Source organism: Castor canadensis, chromosome 3, assembly GCF_047511655.1.
Source record: "Castor canadensis chromosome 3, mCasCan1.hap1v2, whole genome shotgun sequence".
In the NCBI taxonomy this organism is placed as follows: Eukaryota; Metazoa; Chordata; class Mammalia; order Rodentia; family Castoridae; genus Castor; species Castor canadensis.
In genome coordinates, this window is record NC_133388.1 from 159,115,520 (window position 1) to 159,136,403 (window position 20,884).

Genomic DNA, 20,884 nt, shown 5'->3' on the forward strand with positions numbered 1-20,884 from the left:
CTTGTAGATACTGATTAGGTTATGATAGAAAATTAACTGATTTGTTGGGCACTGGGAAGAGAACATATTTTTTCCTTCCCATTAATGCAAGGAGGGTAGGCAGGGATGTTCGTGGGGAAGGGGACACAGTTAAAGGTGATCTGAGGTTCTGAGCAGTAACTGAGTGCAGCCAGGATTGGAGCCCCTAGCATGGTGTATGAGTCGGGAAGGACTTGTGTACAGTAGGTGGCGTAGCACATTCAGGATAGGAGGACAAAGCAGCTGAGCTGCCTCCGGGTTACCATGGTAGTATTTCACTGTGGCTCCTTCTATTTTCTCAATATTATAAATGTTTAAATGCACAGAACCATTTTAATTATAAATTAGGTTGCCATTTTTTTGGTGTTTCCTGTCTTTATATGGCACCAGAGAGAACTTTTGGACCCAATTTGTAAGTTTTGCAGTATGAACTCTATACTGTGAATATAATATATAAAAGAATTTAAATAGCTTCTCTGTGAAGAATTAAGGGAAATAATTGTATCCCCTCTGTAATGTCAGGTCAAAACAACTTATAGTTGTTTTACAGTGCCTTGGGAATAAAATCAACTTCTGTTTTTTAGAAATGACTCTTTAATGTACATGGAAGGAACATTTCTCACTAAATCTCCCGAAATTGTGTCCTCCCGATCTCCTGGTATGTAGATTCATTAATACAAGATGCCATTAGTTGTAAAAAGCATCATTATTATAAGTACCTATTATTGTAAGGTGCCATCAGTGATAAGATACAGCCTAAATTCAGGGATGTTAAAATGTACAAAAATATGTATCCTGGAATAAAAAAATTATAATTATATGTATGTGTGTTATTCACGTTATAGGTGAAGCAGTTAAGAAAGTTCGGAAACAGTTATTTTAGATCTTAAACATAAGCCCAGACATCCTATTTGTGATGAGTCTATTCTGAATGCCCATATGGTTATTTCAGTTAATCATGGAGATTCTTGATTCAACTATTTCCCCTTTCATGCCTAGCCTAAGTAAAGGAAACTCCCATCTAAATAAATAGGCAAGTGAGTATGACCAGTTTAATACAAATTTAGTGTAAACAAGGTGCATTGTAACCACCACCAACAGGTGTTGGCGAGGATGCAGGGCAAAAGGAACCCTCTTACACTGTTGGTGGGAATGTAAACTAGTATAACCACTCTGGAAAAAAATGTGGAGGCTACTTAAAAAGCTAAACATTGATCTACCTTTTGATCCAGCAATACCACTCTTGGGGATATACCCAAAAGACTGGACACAGGTTACTCCAGAGGCACCTGCACACCCATGTTTATTGCAGCACTATTCACAATAGCCAAGTTATGGAAACAGCCAAGATGCCGCCTATTGACGAATGGATCAAGAAAATGTGGTATCTGTACACAATGGAATTTTATGTACCATGAAGAACGAAATGTTATCATTTGCTGGTAAATGGATGGAATTGGAGAACATCATCCTGAATGAGGTTAGCCTGGCCCAAAAGACCAAAAAACGTGTGTTCTCCCTCATATGTGGACATTAGATCAAGGGCAAACACAAGAAGGGGATTGAACTTTGATCACAAGATAAAAGCGAGAGCACACAAGGGAGATAGGAGGATAGGTAAGACACCTAAAAAATTAGCTAGCATTTGTTGCCCTCAACGCAGAGAAACGAAAGCAGACACCTTAAAAGCAACTGAAGCCAATAGGAGAAGGGGACCAGAACTAGAGAAAAGGTTAGATCAAAAAGAATTAACCTAGAAGGTAACACACATGCACACGAAATTAATGTGAGTCAACGCCCTGTATAGCTATCCTTATCTCAACCAGCAAAACCCCTTGTTCCTTCCTATTATTGCTTATACTCTCTCTTCAACAAAATTAGAGATAAGGGCAAAATAGTTTCTGCCAGGTATCGAGGGGTTGGGGGGCAGAGTCGGTGGTAAGGGGGGGTGGGGGCATGGGGAGAGAAATGACCCAAGCACTGAATGCACATATGAATAAGAAAATTTTTTTTTGGAGTATTTCTATATGTATATATATAATAAGATGTCTTGGGGAGGGAACTCTGTTCTCAAAATGAAATTCATTCATTTTTTAATGTATTTCTTTTTGGGGGGTGGCACTGGAGTCTGAACTCAGGGCCCCATGCTTGATTACTGCTTGAGCCACTCTGCCAGCCCTCATTTTTAATATTTATCTTATACATATAGCTTAAAGATCATTTTGTACAATATTTTAACACAATTTTTTAGTGTACCTGTATTTTTTTTCCATTTTTCTTTTATTATTCATATGTGCATACAAGGCTTGGTTCATTTCTCCCCCCTGCCCCCACCCCCTCCCTTACCACCCACTCCGCCCCCTCCCTCTTCCCCCCCCCCAATACCCGGCAGAAACTATTTTGCCCTTATTTCTAATTTTGTTGTAGAGAGTGTATAAGCAGTAATAGGAAGGAACAAGGGTTTTTGCTGGTTGAGATAAGGATAGCTATACAGGGCATTGACTCACATTGATTTCCTGTGCGTGGGTGTTACCTTCTAGGTTAATTCTTCTTGAACTAACCTTTTCTCTAGTACCTGTTCCCCTTTTCCTATTGGCCTCAGTTGCTTTAAGGTATCTGCTTTAGTTTCTCTGCGTTAAGGGCAACAAATGCTATCTAGTTTTTTAGGTGTCTTACCTATCCTCACCCCTTCCTTGTGTGCTCTCGCTTTTATCATGTGCTCATAGTCCAATCCCCTTGTTGTGTTTGCCCTTGATCTAATGTCCACATATGAGGGAGAACATACGATTTTTGGTCTTTTGGGCCAGGCTAACCTCACTCAGAATGATGTTCTCCAATTCCATCCATTTAGTGTACCTGTATTTTAGCTGTGGACCATTACATGAGGTCAGGTGTGAAAATTTGGAACTGGCAGTACCATGTCAGCACTCAAAAGTTTTTGGCTTTGGATGCAATTTGGATGCTCTACCTGTGTCTGCTAAGCTGCCCATTCCTGGACCTAGATCTGTGCTCCCCAGGCTTCACATAGGCTGGCCATGAGCAGAGCAGTTAAAATTGGTCAGGGGTCATGGCCCCCTGACTTCCCAGAGGCTGGGAAGAAAGAACCCTCTCTACTAACTTTGTTTTTCCAATAAAAGGCAACATTAGGGCTCATGCTGATCAAACTCCATAAATCACTTAAGTTGCAGTTGTACAGGTTTTTATTTAAACAATTACACTTTCTTCAAAGAAACCTACTCACATACATCTTAATGCCCAGATATTCAAGCACCAGAAAGGTGGACAGATACACCTGGCTGGTGAAAGTCCAGGTGATTTAGATTTTGTTACTATTGATGCTGTCTTCACTTTCTAATTTTTCTATGATGAAAATGGATAATTGATTCATTACTTGTGCAATGCCAAAAGAAAAAGCCAAAGCATTGTATGTACATATGAATAATAAAACAATACAAATTAAAAAAAAAAACAAGGTGCATTGTAGAACATTAGGATGTGACAAGTAATGTAAAAACAAAAAAAAATATTTTGACTACTTGGGATTAATTTAATGGATATTTGGAAGACTTATGCTCGTCTAAATAAAGAAATTGTTTGGGGACTGGTATTTCTTAGTTGACATTGTCACATCTTCCAAGGTCAGGATTCAGGGTAATGCTTCTTAGCTTAGTGGAGGTAAAGGCAAACTTCCTCTAAAGGCTAAGTAAGTATTTTAGCCTTTGTGGGCTCTAATTTAGGTTTTGGGTGGTATGGTCTCTGTCAAAACTCAGCACTACTGTAGTACTACAAAGCAGCTGTAGACCATGTGTATACAAATATATGTGACCATGTTTGCTGAATACTTACGAATGCTGAAATTAGAATTTCATATAACATTCACATGTCACAAAACATTTTTCTTTCTTTAAACGTTAATATAAAAATAATTCTGGGGGCTGGTGGTACAGTTCATTGGGTAGAGAGCACTTGACTAGCGTGTACAAGGCCCTGATTTTGGTTCCCAGCTCATTCTGAGCTGCTAGGGTGCAAGAAGATTGGTAAATAGCACCAGCCACCTAATCTTTTGGTTCTTTAAAGATACCTTTTTTGTTTTTGAGAAGGTATTATTTTGCCTATAAACCTAAATCAAGATTAAAATAGACATAACAAACTGTAATTCTGCCCCTTGTTCCTGACACAAAGCTCCTAAAATTCTTGGAATTTCCTGGGTGATAGAAGTGTCTTTTATTCTAATACCTAACTCTTTTTGGTGGTGATTTTTGTTTTTGCCTTGCAGGGGATGAAACCCTGGGTGCTAGGCAAGTGCTTTACCACTAAGCTACATCCCCAGCTCCATACTTAGGCTATTGTTAATGGGCCTCTGCATAGTTTCAGGATGGGGCAGGTCACCAGCAAGGCCAAACCATGATAAAAAGATTGTAACTTTCAGCCTCACCCTCACCCTCTTGGAAGGGGAGAGAGCTGGGGATCAAATTAATACTCCATCATGTTGTGTAATGTGGTCTCCATAAAAATTCTTGAGTTACAGAGTTCAGAGAACTTCTAGGTTGGTGAACATTAGTATATACAGGAGTATGACACATCCCATGTCTTTTGCCAGGCCTCACCCTCTATACTTTATAACGAGCCTATGCTTTATAATGAACCAGTAACTGTATTTTTCTTGAGTTCTGTGAGCTGTGAAAGCAAATTACTGAGTCTGGGAGAGGGGATAATGAGAGCTCCCAATATGTAGGAAAGCCAGACAGAAATGTGGGTAACCTTAAGACCACTGCTTGGAGTTGGCATCTGAATTTGGGGCAGTCTATGGGACTGAGCCCTCCCTAACCTTACACATTTTGTGACAGAAATGAAGTATTGTGAGTATGTAGGAAAACAGCCTCCCCCCATACACACCTGTTTTTAAGAGCCCTCAGGGGTTCTATTATTTATTGTCGCAGCAACTCTGAATTGTGGGGTCATTTTACTTTGCTATATGACAGTCATTTATGGCTTGTGAGATATTTAAAATCGAAGTGTTCCATTGCTTTTTTTTTTTTCTTTTAATAAATAAGAGCAGATTCTAGATCATCCTTCAAATAGCATTAGCCTCAGCTCCTTACATCCTAGTCTTTTCTTAAAGCTAGGGCAGGCAGTGGAGTCGGGACTTCATCCTGCCATGTCCATCTCTATTTGAAGCAGCTTTAAGGAGCTGTCACTGATGTGTTAACTCTCAAGAGCCACTGTTGCACTTTTTTGAATACCCTGTCTCTTGTTTTCCCACCCCACCACCTTCTAAAGACACAAACAAGTCTCTCCTGCAGAATCCACTTACACTGATATTTTTCTTGTTTTTCCATATTTTGCGGGGAGAGTGGGGCAGTTGATTTAATAAAAAATCAGTGTATGCTCACAGAAGTCTCTTGTGCGATGGTTACCTAAGGTCCTTTCCCTGGTGGTGAGATCCAGTGGTTTTTTATCAAAAGTCCTGTCTTCCTGTCATTGTTGTTGAGACTGGGTGGATCTTGCCTGTCGTTCCAGCCTCCTCTCTTGTAATCCGCCTCATGTACCCAGCTTGCCAACTGTAGCAAACTGCCTGCACCTTTGCACATATGCCTTGGGCTTCAGCTATCTCAGTTGACATGTGTTCTTTCCTCCTGCGGTGAGCACTGCTGTATTAATGTAGGGCATGCATCTTCCTCCAGTTGAGTCAGTTGTCTTTCATCCTCCTTGGCACCTAGTCCATGCCTGGCCTTGGATAGGTGCTCAGATTATCTATCATTAAGAGACAAATGACTGGAAGAAATATCATTTTGGTTTTACAGTAATTCTGTGCTCACACCTCTCATAGATGTATATAGCCTGTCGGAAGAGTGGAGTCTCTTTTGTCTGCCTTCTTGACATTCAGTTACTTTGGTTTTGATTGGGCAAAGGAAGAAAGGGATGGAGATAGTGGACTGAGAAATCTGATTGAGGGAGATGAATGTGAGAAAAGGAGCCAGGAGCTGGCCATTTCCAAATGAGTCACTGTGTTTCTTCACACGAGTTTGGGGCATTTTCTTTGTGGACTTTAGTCCATAGCAGAAAGGATTTCAGGATTCTTGAGAGTGGTCCATGCCAAATAGGTTGTTAGTTCAGACACTTACTCTAGGTATGCACTTGCCTTCCCTGCATACAGTGCATCCACCAAAACTAGTATCCATGGATTTACTGAATGATTTATCTACCATCATGGTATTCGATAGAGTGCTGTGAGTGCCAAGGAACTCACTTCACAGCAGATAAGGTAGGGCATTGGGCCTGTCGTCATGGAATTCACTAGTCTTACTGTGTGTCCCACCATCCTGAAACTGGCTTAGGAGATGGTGGAATGGCCTTTTGAGGATGCAAGTAGAGTGCCATCTTGGTGACGATACTTTGAAGGGCTAGAGCAGAGCTCTCTAGAAGGCTGTATATGCTCAGTGTCCAGTGTATGGTACTATCTCACATTGCCAGAATTCATGGATCATGAATCCTTTGTAGGCAATTTGAACACACCTCTTAAGAACCAGTGCTGAGAAATTAACAAACTATAAAACACGCCTTTTAGAAGCTTTTTGGAGAAGGAAAAGGTAAATGTATATATAATACATTAATAGCATATGATAGTATATAATTTAATTATTAAGTAATTTGTGTTTCTAGAGAGCAATATAGTGTCTGAGCTCCAAGAGCCATTCTTTCATTATTGCCATTGTCTCTGTTGTTTTGACTTTATACTATCTTTAGAGAATATAAAATGTATCATTACAATATTTCTTTTTGAGAGGGTCTCACTGTATATCCCAGGCTGGCCTCAAACTCACAGTTCTCCTGCCTCAGCCTCCCAAGTGCTGGATTACAGGCATGTGCTACCACTTTTTATTTCAGTAGCTAACGTAATATACTGTAATTACATAGTATCTATAACTACTATGAGGAGTAGAAACTAAAACTGAAATATTTCAGATCTCCATGTTGGAAGTTAGTTTAACTTGTGCCTTGGGCTATGTAGGCTCCATCTGAAGTAACATAAGAAAGAAAGACATGCCAGGAGATAAAAATCTCAGGGAAAAATAGTCACTTGGTATGTGCTTTTCCATGCTATGCTTGGGAGTCATGGAAATAAGTGAGATTGAACCAGACATTGGGCTGCATGAAGCCCACAAAGGATGAGGTATTGAGTAAGATTGTTCATTTTTCCATTGCACACATTGAGGGCACATCATGGCACTCTGGATCTCTAGTTTCCCTGGACTATGTTTTAATGTGGAGATGGGGATTCACAGGACTAAGGGGCTTCCTATGAGGTTAATGCCCGTGTTCAGTCTCTGCTGCCCTTCACTCTGGCAAGTCAGGTCAGAGGGGCCTACTTATTCCCCAGGGTCCTGTAGAAACTCATAAGCAAATCCACCACTATCATAAGCATATCTTTTTTAATATTCTGTGATATGTTTTGGTGAGTGTCTGAAGAAATTTGTGTAACTTATATACAATACTTTTGGGAATATAATCCTAGCATCTGTAGAATTCCAAATAAGTCTTTAGTGAAAGTTCCAGTTTAACCCCAGTACCTAAACATTCCCCATTTTTTTACCAGTACATCCTGCTCTGCATAGCAAGTGTTTCAGTCTGCAACAAACTGCATACATAATGGGGGTCCTATATTACATTGCCTAGTGGTGGTGTAGCCATCTTTGTGTATATATTTACTGTGATGTTCATATGGGATGAAATTACCTGATGACATGTTTCTTGGAACATAACCCTGTTGTTGAGTGGAGCATGGATGTAGTTCATTACTTTGAGCATTTTATTGTTTCTTATTTGATGAAGTGAATTAGTTTCCCAAGATTTAATGACTTGTGAATTTGTACCGAATTGGAATCACCTCTATTCCAGAATGTTAGATTTTGCAAACTTTATTATTAATTTACTGTGCCCTCAAATGTTCTGTATGCTAATGCAGCAAAGAATAACGAAGCTTGCTCTGGTAGCCTCTGAATGTGCGTTGAGTTGAATTGAGATGAATAATCCTCTTATTTTTTTTTCTTGGCGGTACTGGTGTTTGAACTCAGGCCCTCATGCTTGCTAAGCAGGTGCTCTACCACTCCGCCAGCCCTTTCTTTGTGATGGGTTTTTTTGAGATAGGGTTTCCACAGTATTTGCCCTGGGCTGGCTTCAACTGCAATCCTCCTCATCTCTGCCTCCCAAGTAGCTAGGATTATAGGTATCAGCCACCAGTGCCCAGTAAGTAATCAGCTTTTTTCCACCAGCCTGCTGTTGACCTACTATGGCTACTCAGCAGAAGGGACATTCTATAGGGATAGATGGTAACCATCTAATGAACCCCCAGACACCTTCTATCCACAGCTTTTTCCATCTGTGTCAGAGTCACACTGTCAGCTCACTCTAGAGCTGAGCTCTGCTGAGACAGCCTCCCAACCTCGTACTTAGATTGAAATCTGGTTGTATTGAATGCTGCCTGGAATGAAGCACTCTCTGGTTGTGGTTGTGGTTGTGATGTGAGCACAGCTTTTGCATATACCTGCTCAAAGCTGCTGCTTGCCAGCAGTGATTTTAGGTTAAAGTAAGATGTGTTCTTAGTCCTTAGAGATTTTGGGGGGTGGGGGGTGGTCATTCATTGTGAATGACTAAATTTTTAAAAATCATTTAAACATCAGCTTCTAAAAAAAATGTCAGAGCAATTGAGTTTTCACTAGTTTTGTTTGTGATACCTTAGTTGGCATCTTTTACATTAATTGACCTTAGAATTATTTTCTCAGATGTCCAAGTGCTTCATTGACCCTTAAGTGCTGTCAGTGTTAACAGACTATATGGGATCAGAATGGCAATCCTTATTTTCCAACCTTTCCTTCATGCAGCACTAGTTTCAGCATCATGAGGAAATGATGCTGTTCCTGCAAGAATTTCAAATCATTTCTATCTGGAGAACTTTTGAAAGTAGTCGGATAACAAGAGGTGTCATGTAAGGATATTTAGTTATCGTGTAGTATGTGGTGATGGAAGGGAGAAAACAAACAGGTGGTCAACAGCTTCAGGGAAAGGAGAAACTCTTCTCCAGACACCTTGACTTTGGATCACAGGTTGAAGGCAATAGAGTATTTTCAGAGAAAGGACTATCATCATGTTAAAAATACAGTGAAACTTTAACACAAGCTTGAAGATAAATAGCAAGAAGTAGGAACAGATTACTAAACTCTATGACAAATAGAACTCAAATTCGCAGCAGTTTTTTTTTTCTTAAAGAAAATTTTGTATTTAGTCTTCTGTGAACATTTTAGAGAATTTGGTTTAAGTGTAGCATTTTTCTCTGGAAAAGAAAAAAAAAAGGTTGATGCAGTGGCTGATTTCACTTTTTTTTAAGTGGCTCCATTGTGTTTTAAGATAATTCCTCAAAAAATAATGATATGAATCAGTTTTTTTTTTTTTTGGCAGTACTAGGGCTTGAACTCAGGCAGGTGCTCTCCACTTGACCCACGCTTCCAGCTTGTTTGCTGTAGTTAGTTTTCAGATAGGGCCTCCAGTATTTGCCTGGCCTGGCTGGGACCATGATCCTACTGCCAGCAGTGTACCTGGGTTGACAAGTGTACACCATTATGCCCAGCTTGTTGGTTGACATGAATCTTCCTAACTTTTTGCCTGGGCTGTCCTCAAACCACAATCTCTGCCTCCAGAGTAGCTGGGATTACAAGCGTGAGCCACCCACTCCTGTCCCGGTAATTGTTTAATGAGATCGTAGAGCATAATGCTGAAGCCATTTATTCCTGAGTTCTCTTGTGAAACAGGTGCTAGGCCCACCCTTGAAACAAGCCAGCTGAAGCCCTATGTGAGCTTCAAGAGCAGAGAAAAGTAAATAGTGAAGTGCATTGAGTTAGAAAAGGGGCAGGGTTTGGTATGTGTGTGTGTGCAAGGGTTGGCGATTGAGGTGGGAGAGGAAATTAAAAAAAATTTTTTAGTGTTCCTGTAGGAGCTTAAGGGACAGATAAATGGATGAATATTTACCACTTTAAATCTTTTTTTTTTTCCCCTCTTGGTACTGGGGTTGAACTCAGGGCCTCACTAGTTTGCTAGGCAAACTCTACCACTTGAGCCACACCACCAGCCCACTAAATGATGTCTGTAAGAGAAAACATAACAAAGTATGGTTTTGTCTGTTAATACTCTTTTTCTCACGTTTTATTAGCATATCTTAGTTGTATAGGGAGTTTTCAGTTTTCATTGTAAATATATGCTTACAATACTTTTTTTTTTTGTGCAGTACTAGGGTTTGAACTCAGAGATTCACACTTGCTAGGCAGGTGCTATACTGTTTGAGCCACACCTCTAGCACCTTACAGTGTATCTTAATTAGACTCACCCCTCCATCATTCTCCCTGATTTTGTCTCTCCCCCTTCTTAGAGCAGTTTTAACAGGTTTCATTGTTTTATTTTCATACATACATACATATACACACACACACATTGATCATTAAAATGTATCCAATTAATGGAAAATTGAATTGGTACTGGAACAGTGTGATTGCATAAGAGTTGAATGAAAGTTAAGCTTCAGAGTAGGGGGATGTAGGTCCACTTTTAAATAGTGACTCTTGTCTAATCCCCTTCCTTCTCAGGTGCTGTTGCCTCCGTATGACGATGCCACCGCTGTGACCGGTACTGCCAAGGAGCCACCACCACCTTATGTGTCTGCCTGAGCCTGAGAGTGGCGGAAGCTGAGAGTAGCAGCATGACTTTTCAGGCATCTGAACAATAATAGTTCTGTATCCGAGATGAGCTCTTTGAGTTTGTTTGTTGTCAAAATACCACATTTTACAGTTTAGATGTTAAGTTGAAACCCTCTGTAGTTTGAAACATGCTTTAGCTAGAGCTCTGGGGTAGGGTAGATATAGGATTCTTTCTGTAGGGGTTGGGGTGTATGTGCTCCATTAGTCTTGCCCAAAAATATAGATGGACCTGGAGTATCCAGAGTTTGGTTTTGTACCTGCCCAGCCTCAAAATGGAGCAGGTAGTCACACGTTTTTCCCTCTGTTCCTTCTATCTCCTTTGAAAGTGTAAAACAAATCAAAATTAGATAATACTTTTCTTAAACCATTCCAGTGTATAGAGCAAACACTTAGGGAAACATAAATGTCAATTGTATAATCATTGCTCTAATTAGGTAAACAGGAGTCCTTATGTATCTAGTACAAGAATTTCTTTACTCTCCTTTATGACTTAAATTCGGTGACATTTTAGATTCACTGGTCAAGAATCTGCTCCATGGGCTAAATTAGATAATACCAGGTAGTGAGAGCAGAAACACAGTGCTCCCTGGCATCCTGTGTCCTGTGTCGTGAGGTGATGTGTCTCCTCTGTGTCAGGGCAGTCCGATTTGTTTGGCATTGCAAGGGACCTGATGCTCCTTTTCTTTTGGTTTTCATCCCACCTGACGCCTCCTTTACTAAGTGTCCTATCCTAGCCTGTTCCAAGAAAGGTGACCACTTGATTTATAAAGTAGAATTGCACAAATGTGTTTGCCTGAAAATATGGAACAGGGTATTTTTCTTCTTTCCCTGTAAGGAACATTCTACTACTTTGAATATCCAAGTATGCCTAGTTTAAAATGTTAAGCAGTCTTCAGAAAAATGAGAAATATTTCGCCTGTGGAATGCTCTTATCTTGACTGCCTGAATTGCAAAGGACGTTTATGTGTTCATATGTTCAAAGCCAGCAGCTCTCCTGCTTGTTCATTGTTGAATGTGCTGTAAATGAAGGCTTTTGCAATTAAAGTGAGACTAAGAAACTAACCTTTTGCCTTTGTGGTGTTTATGCCTAGGGACCTTTCCTGTCCACACAGGACCACACAGATGCACACGGCTGAGCTCAAGAAGCAGGCTTTTGGCTCATTTCACACAGAACTGTTTTTTTAATATTTCAGTGCTGATAAAGTCAGACTGTTAAGGCCAAGAAGAATGGAGGATGAACAGACTTCAGCTTCCAGCATTGTTAGCCCATTCTCTACAAAGCTGTGATCAGCTGTTGTGCATATGATGCTTGAGAGAGGATCTTGTGCATATGATGCTGGGCTTTGTAGCCCAGGCTGGCTTCAAATTCTTGATCCTACTGCCTCAGCCTCTTGAGTGCTTGGACTATAGATGTATTCCACCATACCTGGCTGCAATAGTGTACTTTTAACAAGCAGTTGAGATATTACTATGTTCCAAGGGAGATAAAAATAAGAGATGGGAAAGGGGGATTTTATCCTTGAGAATCAGACTTGGCTGTCTTTTTAAAAATAATCTCATCAGTATTTATAAACTCAGCCTAACAAATCATGTTCCTTGAAGCTTTACACCCATAAGATTTCACAAAGGTAGACACATCAAGGCTCATTCAGAATAGAAAAGGCTGTCATAGTTTCATGATCCCTTTGGAAAGCACTTAGGTGCAAGTACAACAGTGCTGTGCTCACAACAGTTTTCCAGCTTTTTGCCTAATTTTTGTAAATGATGCGCAGTGAATGGGAAGGAGTGCTGATCTTGTGGGGTTGGAGAGGAACAAAGGCTGTGGTTTGTTCATGTAGCACTCATATGGGCCCAGAAGGCTCCAGGTTATCTCTGCGTTCTCAGATACCAGACGTGCTGGTGATGCTGCCTCTTCTTGACTCGACATAACAGACTAAAGCTTGAGAGCTGCCTCTGTATTTATCTCTGCAGAGTAAGATGATGTTTTTTGTTTGTCCTCTCTGGGGAGATTGTATTGTTTGAATTAAAATGACCCTCCAAAGCACCCTACATGTCCCAGCAATTTTCTGTTTGTACTTGTCATTGCTAATTCAGATAAACAACTTTTTTTAAAAAAAAATTTTTTTTGGTGGTACTGTGGTTTGAACTCAAGGCCTTGTGCTTGCTATCGAGTAAGGTTTTGCAGACTTACTTGCCCAGGCTGGCTTTGAACTGCAATCCTACTGATTTCTACCTCCTGAGTAGCTAGAATTACAAGCATGAGCATGTCCATAGAGAAATAAGAACAGTTATTCCTTCAGTGTTTAATGTGCCTATATACTTCTGGTCACCTTATTGATGGGAGCCCTTCAGTGTTTTTCATTTTGACCCCCCAAACCTTATTTTAATTAAGATCACAACATTGAGCCCAGCACCATGATGTTTGCAGATGGACCTGCCAATAGCCGCCCATGCAAGAGAGAGAGTTTTGGGTTTCTTGGATAGATGGAAGGGGAAAGCCTAGCCCTTTGAATCAGGATTATGACTTATCCACCCTAGAAACTGATCTTCTCTTGAACAAGGTGGTCAGACTAATAGGATGCCAAGACAAAAAGAAGAGACTTAAAGCCACAGGCCTTGGCTTCCTCATAAAAATGTGCTGCATCTCCCCCAGAGTGTGAAGTCCTTGTTCCCACTCCCTTTCCTATCCTCTTGTTCTCAAGGATGTAAAAGACGCTCTCATTTGAACTCTGTTCTGGCCCTCAACATGAGTTTGAGTAATCAAACCACATCTCCCTCTGCCTGAAGTTTGTTAATCAACAATAGTTCTTAGGAATAATCAAGGTAGATCATCTTTAAGACTAGCCATTAAAGTTTTCTCCATAAAGAGATGTATTTAAAACACTCATCATTGGAGAAAAAAATCCTGCTGTGCAAACTGAGCTTTAATCATGGAGGAAAACTGATGAGACTACAAACATTTATTTCCTTTTTTTGTTTTGTTTTTTAAGGATCCTTTAATTTTTGCAACAAGTCTAAAAACTGACTGACATATCGTTACATTATAATGCCACCTGTGAGTAAGCAGGCCCAAGTTTGGTGTCTTCACAAAGATACTGAAAGAGCAGCTCATGCAGAACTGCCAGCATGAAAGCCCAGGTAATGCCATTTCAGGGCTCCCTACCTCCAGACCTCATAAGCCTCCAGACCAAAAATAGCGCCTGTGTCTGTGTGAAATGGGTTTTGGCAGCTTGGATACATGTTCTAAAAGGGAAGGAAAAAAGGAGGCATTGAGGGATGTCTCTACACCCATGGAATTCACTTCAAGTGTTTCTGCACACTGGCCAAGTTCTCTGCTAAATGGCTCGTGGTGTATGGAAGCCAGCCAGATCTGCTTCTACCCAGAAACCCACACATGCCTTTTGCTGACTAGAGCACCAAGGCAGCAGGAGAGAGGAGCTGTCACTTGGCCAACCCAGAAAATGTTACATCAAAGTAAAATTCTGAGCCTTTTAGACCCAGAATTAGACCCAGTGGGTCCTAATTAGCAAGAATAGCTGCTGCTTCAGGATAAAGAGTTTGGCTTAGAACATCAGCATGGTGGACTCAGGTTTTGTTTATTTTACCCTATCTAACGCGTGTTTTTTTTTTTTTTCCCTATGTATCACTTTTTTTTTCATTTTTCTTTTATTCATATGTGCATACAAGGCTTGGTTCATTTCTCCCCCTGCCCCCACCCCCTCCCTTACCACCCACTCCGCCCCCTCCCTCTTCCCCCCCCCCTCAATACCCGGCAGAAACTATTTTGCCCTTATTTCTAATTTTGTTGTAGAGAGAGTATAAGCAATAATAGGAAGGAACAAGGGTTTTTGCTGGTTGAGATAAGGATAGCTATACAGGGCATTGACTCACATTGATTTCCTGTGCGTGGGTGTTACCTTCTAGGTTAATTCTTTTTGATCTAACCTTTTCTCTAGTACCTGTTCCCCTTTTCCTATTGGCCTCAGTTGCTTTAAGGTATCTGCTTTAGTTTCTCTGCGTTAAGGGCAACAAATGCTAGCTAGTTTTTTAGGTGTCTTACCTATCCTCACCCCTCCCTTGTGTGCTCTCGCTTTTATCATGTGCTCATAGTCCAATCCCCTTGTTGTGTTTGCCCTTGATCTAATGTCCACATATGAGGGAGAACATACGATTTTTGGTCTTTTGGGCCAGGCTAACCTCACTCAGAATGATGTTCTACAATTCCATCCATTTACCAGCGAATGATAACATTTCGTTCTTCTTCATGGCTGCATAGAATTCCATTGTGTATAGATACCACATTTTCTTAATCCATTCGTCAGTGCTGGGGCATCTTGGCTGTTTCCATAACTTGGCTATTGTGAATAGTGCTGCAATAAACATGGAAGTGCAGGTGCCTCTGGAGTAACAGTCTTTTGGGTATATCCCCAAGAGTGGTATTGCTGGATCAAATGGTAGATCTATGTCCAGCTTTTTAAGTAGCCTCCAAATTTTTTTCCAGAGTGGTTGTACTAGTCTACATTCCCACCAACAGTGTAAGAGGGTTCCTTTTTCCCCCGCATCCTCGCCAACACCTGTTGGTGGTGTTGCTGATGATGGCTATTCTAACGGGTGAGGTGGAATCTTAGCGTGGTTTTAATTTGCATTTCCTTTATTGCTAGAGATGGTGAGCATTTTTTCATGTGTTTTCTGGCCATTTGAATTTCTTCTTTTGAGAAAGTTCTGTTTAGTTCACTTGCCCATTTCTTTATTGGTTCATTAGTTTTGGGAGAATTTAGTTTTTTAAGTTCCCTGTATATTCTGGTTATCAGTCCTTTGTCTGATGTATAGTTGGCAAATATTTTCTCTCAGTCTGTGGGTGTTCTCTTCAGTTTAGAGACCATTTCTTTTGATGAACAGAAGCTTTTTAGTTTTATGAGGTCCCATTTATCTATGCTATCTCTTAGTTGCTGTGCTGCTGGGGTTTCACTGAGAAAGTTCTTACCTATACCTACTAACTCCAGAGTATTTCCTACTCTTTCTTGTATCAACTTAAGAGTTTGGGGTCTGATATTAAGATCCTTGATCCATTTTGAGTTAATCTTGGTATAGGGTGATATACATGGATCTAGTTTCAGTTTTTTGCAGACTGCTAACCAGTTTTCCCAGCAGTTTTTGTTGAAGAGGCTGCTATTTCTCCATCGTATATTTTTAGCTCCTTTGTCAAAGATAAGTTGCTTATAGTTGTGTGGCTTCATATCTGGATCCTCTATTCTGTTCCACTGGTCTTCATGTCTGTTTTTGTGCCAGTACCATGCTGTTTTTATTGTTATTGCTTTGTAATATAGTTTGAAGTCAGGTATTGTGATACCTCCAGCATTGTTCTTTTGACTGAGTATTGCCTTGGCTATTCGTGGCCTCTTGTGTTTCCATATAAATTTCACGGTAGATTTTTTAATCTCTTTAATGAATGTCATTGGAATTTTGATGGGAATTGCATTAAACATGTAGATTACTTTGGGGAGTATCGACATTTTTACTATGTTGATTCTACCAATCCATGAGCATGGGAGATCTCTCCACTTTCTATAGTCTTCCTCAGTCTCTTTCTTCAGAAGTGTATAGTTTTCCTTGTAGAGGTCTTTTACATCTTTTGTTAGGTTTACACCTAGGTATTTGATTTTGTTTGAGGCTATTGTAAATGGAATTGTTTTCATACATTCTTTTTCCATTTGCTCATTGTTAGTGTATAGAAATGCTAATGATTTTTCTATGTTGATTTTATATCCTGCTACCTTGCTATAGCTATTGATGATGACTAGAAGCTTCTGAGTAGAGTTTTTTGGGTCTTTAAGGTATAGGATCATGTCGTCTGCAAATAGGGATATTTTGACAGTTTCTTTACCTATTTGTATTCCTTTTATTCCTTCTTCTTGCCTAATTGCTCTGGCTAGGAATTCCAGTACTATGTTGAATAGGAGTGGAGATAGTGGGCATCCTTGTCTGGTTCCTGATTTTAGAGGGAATGGTTTCAGTTTTTCACCATTAAGTATAATGCTTGGCTGTAGGTTTGTCATATACAGCTTTTATAATGTTGAGGAACTTTCCTTCTATTCCTAGTTTTCTTAGAGCTTTTATCATGAAATGATGTTGGATCTTATCAAAGGCTTTTTTTTTCTGCATCTATTGAGATGATCAAGTGGTTTTTGTCTTTGCTACTGTTAATGTGGTTTATTACATTTATTGATTTTCATATGTTGAACCACCCCTGCATCCCTGGGATGAAGCCTACTTGGTCGTGGTGAATAATCTTTTTGATGTGCTGCTGAATTCGGTTTGCCATTATTTTGTTGAGGATTTTTGCATCAATGTTCATTAAGGAGATTGGCCTATAGTTCTCCTTTTTGGAGGTGTCTTTGCCTGGTTTTGGGATAAGTGTAATACTGGCTTCATAAAATGTGTTTGGCAGTTTTCCTTCCCTTTCTATTTTGTGGAACAGTTTAAGGAGGGTTGGTATCAGTTCTTCTTTAAAGGTCTGATAGAATTCAGCAGAGAATCCATCAGGTCCTGGACTTTTCTTTTTGGGGAGACTCTTGATTGCTGCTTCAATTTCATTTTGTGTTATAGGTCTATTCAGGTGATTAATTTCCTCTTGGTTCAGTTTTGGATGATCATATGTATCTAGAAATCTGTCCATTTCTTTTAGATTTCAAATTTATTTGAATATAGGTTCTCAAAGTAGTCTGTGATGATTTCCTGGACTTCCATGGTGTTTGTTGTTTTCTCCCCTTTTGCATTCCTAATTCTACTAATTTGGGTTTTTTCTCTCCTCATTTTAGTCAGGTTTGCCAGGGGTCTATCGATCTTCTAACACGTGTTTTATTTAAAAAGTCATTAATGGTACAAGTATTTTTTATCAAGATGGGAAACTTAAACCTTATGTTAATCAGCTTTCTTCACTGTACAGATACCTGCAATAGTCTACTGATAAAGAGAAAAGGTTGATTTGAGCTCATGGTTTTGGAGGTTTCAGCCCATGATCGGTTGGCCTTGTTGATTTGGGCCTATGGTGAGGTGGCACATAGTGGCTTTGGGTATGGCAGAGCAGAACTGCTTACCTCATGGTCAGAAAGCAAAAAAAGAGGAAGAAGCTAAGGTCCCACTCTTCCCTTCAAGGACACGGCTCCAATGATCCAAAGACCTTCTCCAGGTCTTATCTTTTGGAGTTTTCACCATCTCCCAGCAGTGCCAAACTGGGCACCAAGACTTCAACACATGATGATGAAGGGGGACAGTTAAGATCCAAGCTGTAGCATCCAACAAATACAACAAACTCCTGGGCATATGTCCAAGATACCCAGGGCGTATTGCTTCAATAAAGCAAAGATAATTTTGAAAAGAACTCTGTGACCCAGAGTAGGTTAGGCATAATTCACCAGCATTAAGGGTTTGAGCCATTCTTGGGAAAAGCAAGGATTGTCCTTGGTTCAGCTGCTACTCTGGGACTGTGGCACATTAGTGCCCGGTACATCTACTCATAACTTGAAAGATCCAGTGGTACAGTCCCATTCTGGGGTCCTGATTTGGGACTTCTAATCTGGGTTTTTTGAAGGGCAAATGAGGTTTCTATCTATGGGGTCTGAGGAAACCCTGGCTCCAGAAAGACAAGGAACAAGGGGTCTGCTCTGTTAGAACAGAGGACCCTGCTGTTCCATGTAGTGGAGACTTACGTGATGTTATTTTTCACCCACTATTCATTTTAGCTAAAGGAGTGCATTTTTAGTTCTATTTCCTTTTTACTTTCAAATGCTTTTCCTTTAGTTATTTTTAAGTTTTTAATTAAATTTATCTTTCATGTATATTTGTCAATACAGCTTTAATCCTGCTTTTATCAGTACTTCCCAGTCTTCTCTTTCTTGACATTTAATGTTTATTATGCCCCAAGTGGAACATTGCCTTCCCTTTCTTCCAAATCTGCCCCCTTAGTCTCATGTTTAATTCTGTTGGTACCCTCCCCAACACACCAGTCTTTCTAGTTTAGGATCTCAGATCCTCTTTGCTTGGCCCCTCTTTCTCTCTTGCCCCATATCTTATCAGTACCCAGACCAGTGGCTTCTTTTTTATGGGGTAGAATGCTGTTTACTGAGCCTTCTCTTAGGCCACACATGCCACAGACACATAGTAACACACATAGTAACTTTTTTAATCTCCATTTCACAGATGAGGAAGCAGGAAGATAACTGGTCCAAAATTGCACAGTAGGCAGCAGAACCAAGACTTAACATGAAAACTGAATACCTCTAAGTGGGTGAATTGAGGTAGCTAGAATTTCAGAATTTCATCTCTCCTTTCTTAACAACTGATTTCTACTAATTGGAATTAGCACATCCTAAAATAGAAAGCAAGTCATGCAAAGCCATGTAAACTTGGTGAACTTGGGGTAGATGTTTGAGATATGTAAGTAAAGCTGTCATTTTCTATTTTGACAGGAAAATGCTCTACAAATACCAGCTTTTCATTCTTATGAAGAATTTAGACAAGAAAAAAGATCAACTGAGGTGGGCATTTTAGAGTTAGTTGTTTTAACCCAGAAATTTCCTTTTGAGGGAATTAGGCACCTTTTAAAACCACTGATTTCTCTTTGTTGAGAATACTATGCACATTAAGATTTCCAACATCATAAGTTGGGCGAGTAAGAACAGTGTTGTTTGTAGGAAGCCTTGAGATCCAGCCTGTGCCCAGAAAGCTTCTCTCACTATGTGTTTTCACACCTAAAAGAGACAGAATAGAACAGTCATTTCCTATGGAGATACAGGCTTTATTCTGTCTTGTTGAAGTTAATGCACTTTATCTCCTGTGTTCCTAAACAGTTAACTCATTTAAATATTTTCATAGAAAATAGATGTAACTTGGGAATCAGGAAACATTGTAAACTTTCAGGTTTTAATAAAATTAAATGGAAAATAAAGCCAGTAATTCACCTTTTAAGTCTCAACTTGAGTGTGACTTTCTTCTAGAAGTCTTCTGTGGGCCACTAATCTGGGAGGTATTTGTTGTCCTGTAGCATACGGGCATCACTTATCAAGGCACATCTTACACTATGGTTACTGACACCCTTCTTTTGTCTGTAATCCCCTCAGTAGGTTAGAAACTCACAGGGAGTCTATGATTACTATGTGTGTCAGTGCCTAGCACACATCTGGCAAATGGAAACCCAAAAAATATTTACTAGAATAGAATAAGCACATGAGAAAAATTTAAGTCAGCTGTAATCCCACCCCCAGTGCACAACAAATTCTTAAGAAAACTCTCAGTGGATCTTGAATCCTATAGAGAGCTCACAGAAAAGCCCACTGGGGGAAAGTCATTCTGCTAGATCACGTTAAGGGAAAAGTTATTCCTCTAGCAGACCTGCCAAAGCCACAGCTGCATGAGTGTTTACTGTGTATGTGCCTATGTGTGTATCTTGACTTTAGAAGAGAGTTGTAGAGGTGGTACTAAGAACAGTAAGACTGTAATAAAAGGATTGATCACTGAAAAAAAGATTAAAGGATTGCTAAGATGAGAGGCTAGCTGATATTCTGCTTAAATGTGAAATCAAAAGGAAACGGCATTCTCAGCTCTTAACTATTCTTGTGATCAAGTTCCTTTTATGTGAGTTTAGTTCAGTGCAGCCCTGAATGAAAAACCAGTAGGTGTGCCTTCTCTTAAGAACTTTCTTTTTTCCCTTTTCTAGTGAGTCACTGATTCATTAAAGCAACAAATGACCAAATCAAACCCTGTGGAATCCTGAGACCTTAGATGTATATAAAGGAAAGTTGTGAACAGCTAACGTGCAACACAAATACATGATGTGTTTATACACTTCCTGGGTGCTTCACGTAAATAAAACCCCTGTGAAACTGTGTGATACTGTGTTTGTCCTTCATCCTTTATGAGAATATCACAAGATTCCAGTAGTTATAGCAAGGTTAGTTCCTCTGTGCCAGGTGCCACAGACACCATTACAGAAATGTCTACCAGCAGGCAGTTCCTCCAGTGGGAAGCATTCAAAAAAGAAGGGATTACATACCCCAGAAACCATGTGCAAAAGAGCATGAGCAGATAGGTGCTGAAAGTAGAGCAAGAAGCCATTCCTGGAA

General features: G+C 40.0%; 1 protein-coding gene and 1 long non-coding RNA gene across 2 annotated transcripts in view; both read left to right on the plus strand.

Moving 5' to 3' along the window:
• Laptm4b (lysosomal protein transmembrane 4 beta) overlaps positions 1 to 11,825 on the plus strand; it is a 63,141-nt gene extending 51,316 nt beyond the window's left edge. Inside the window, exon 7 of the mRNA XM_020177555.2 lies at positions 10,653 to 11,825. Within this exon, the coding sequence (XP_020033144.2) occupies positions 10,653 to 10,733 (81 nt within the window). The 3' untranslated portion in view covers positions 10,734 to 11,825. The remainder of the gene's footprint in view (positions 1 to 10,652) is intronic.
• A 3,353-nt stretch (positions 11,826 to 15,178) lies between these two features.
• Positions 15,179 to 20,649, plus strand: LOC141421696 (uncharacterized). Its single transcript, XR_012446364.1, has 2 exons — positions 15,179 to 19,300; positions 20,479 to 20,649. It is a non-coding gene; the product is annotated as an uncharacterized lncRNA (long non-coding RNA).
• The last annotated feature ends 235 nt before the right edge of the window (positions 20,650 to 20,884 follow it).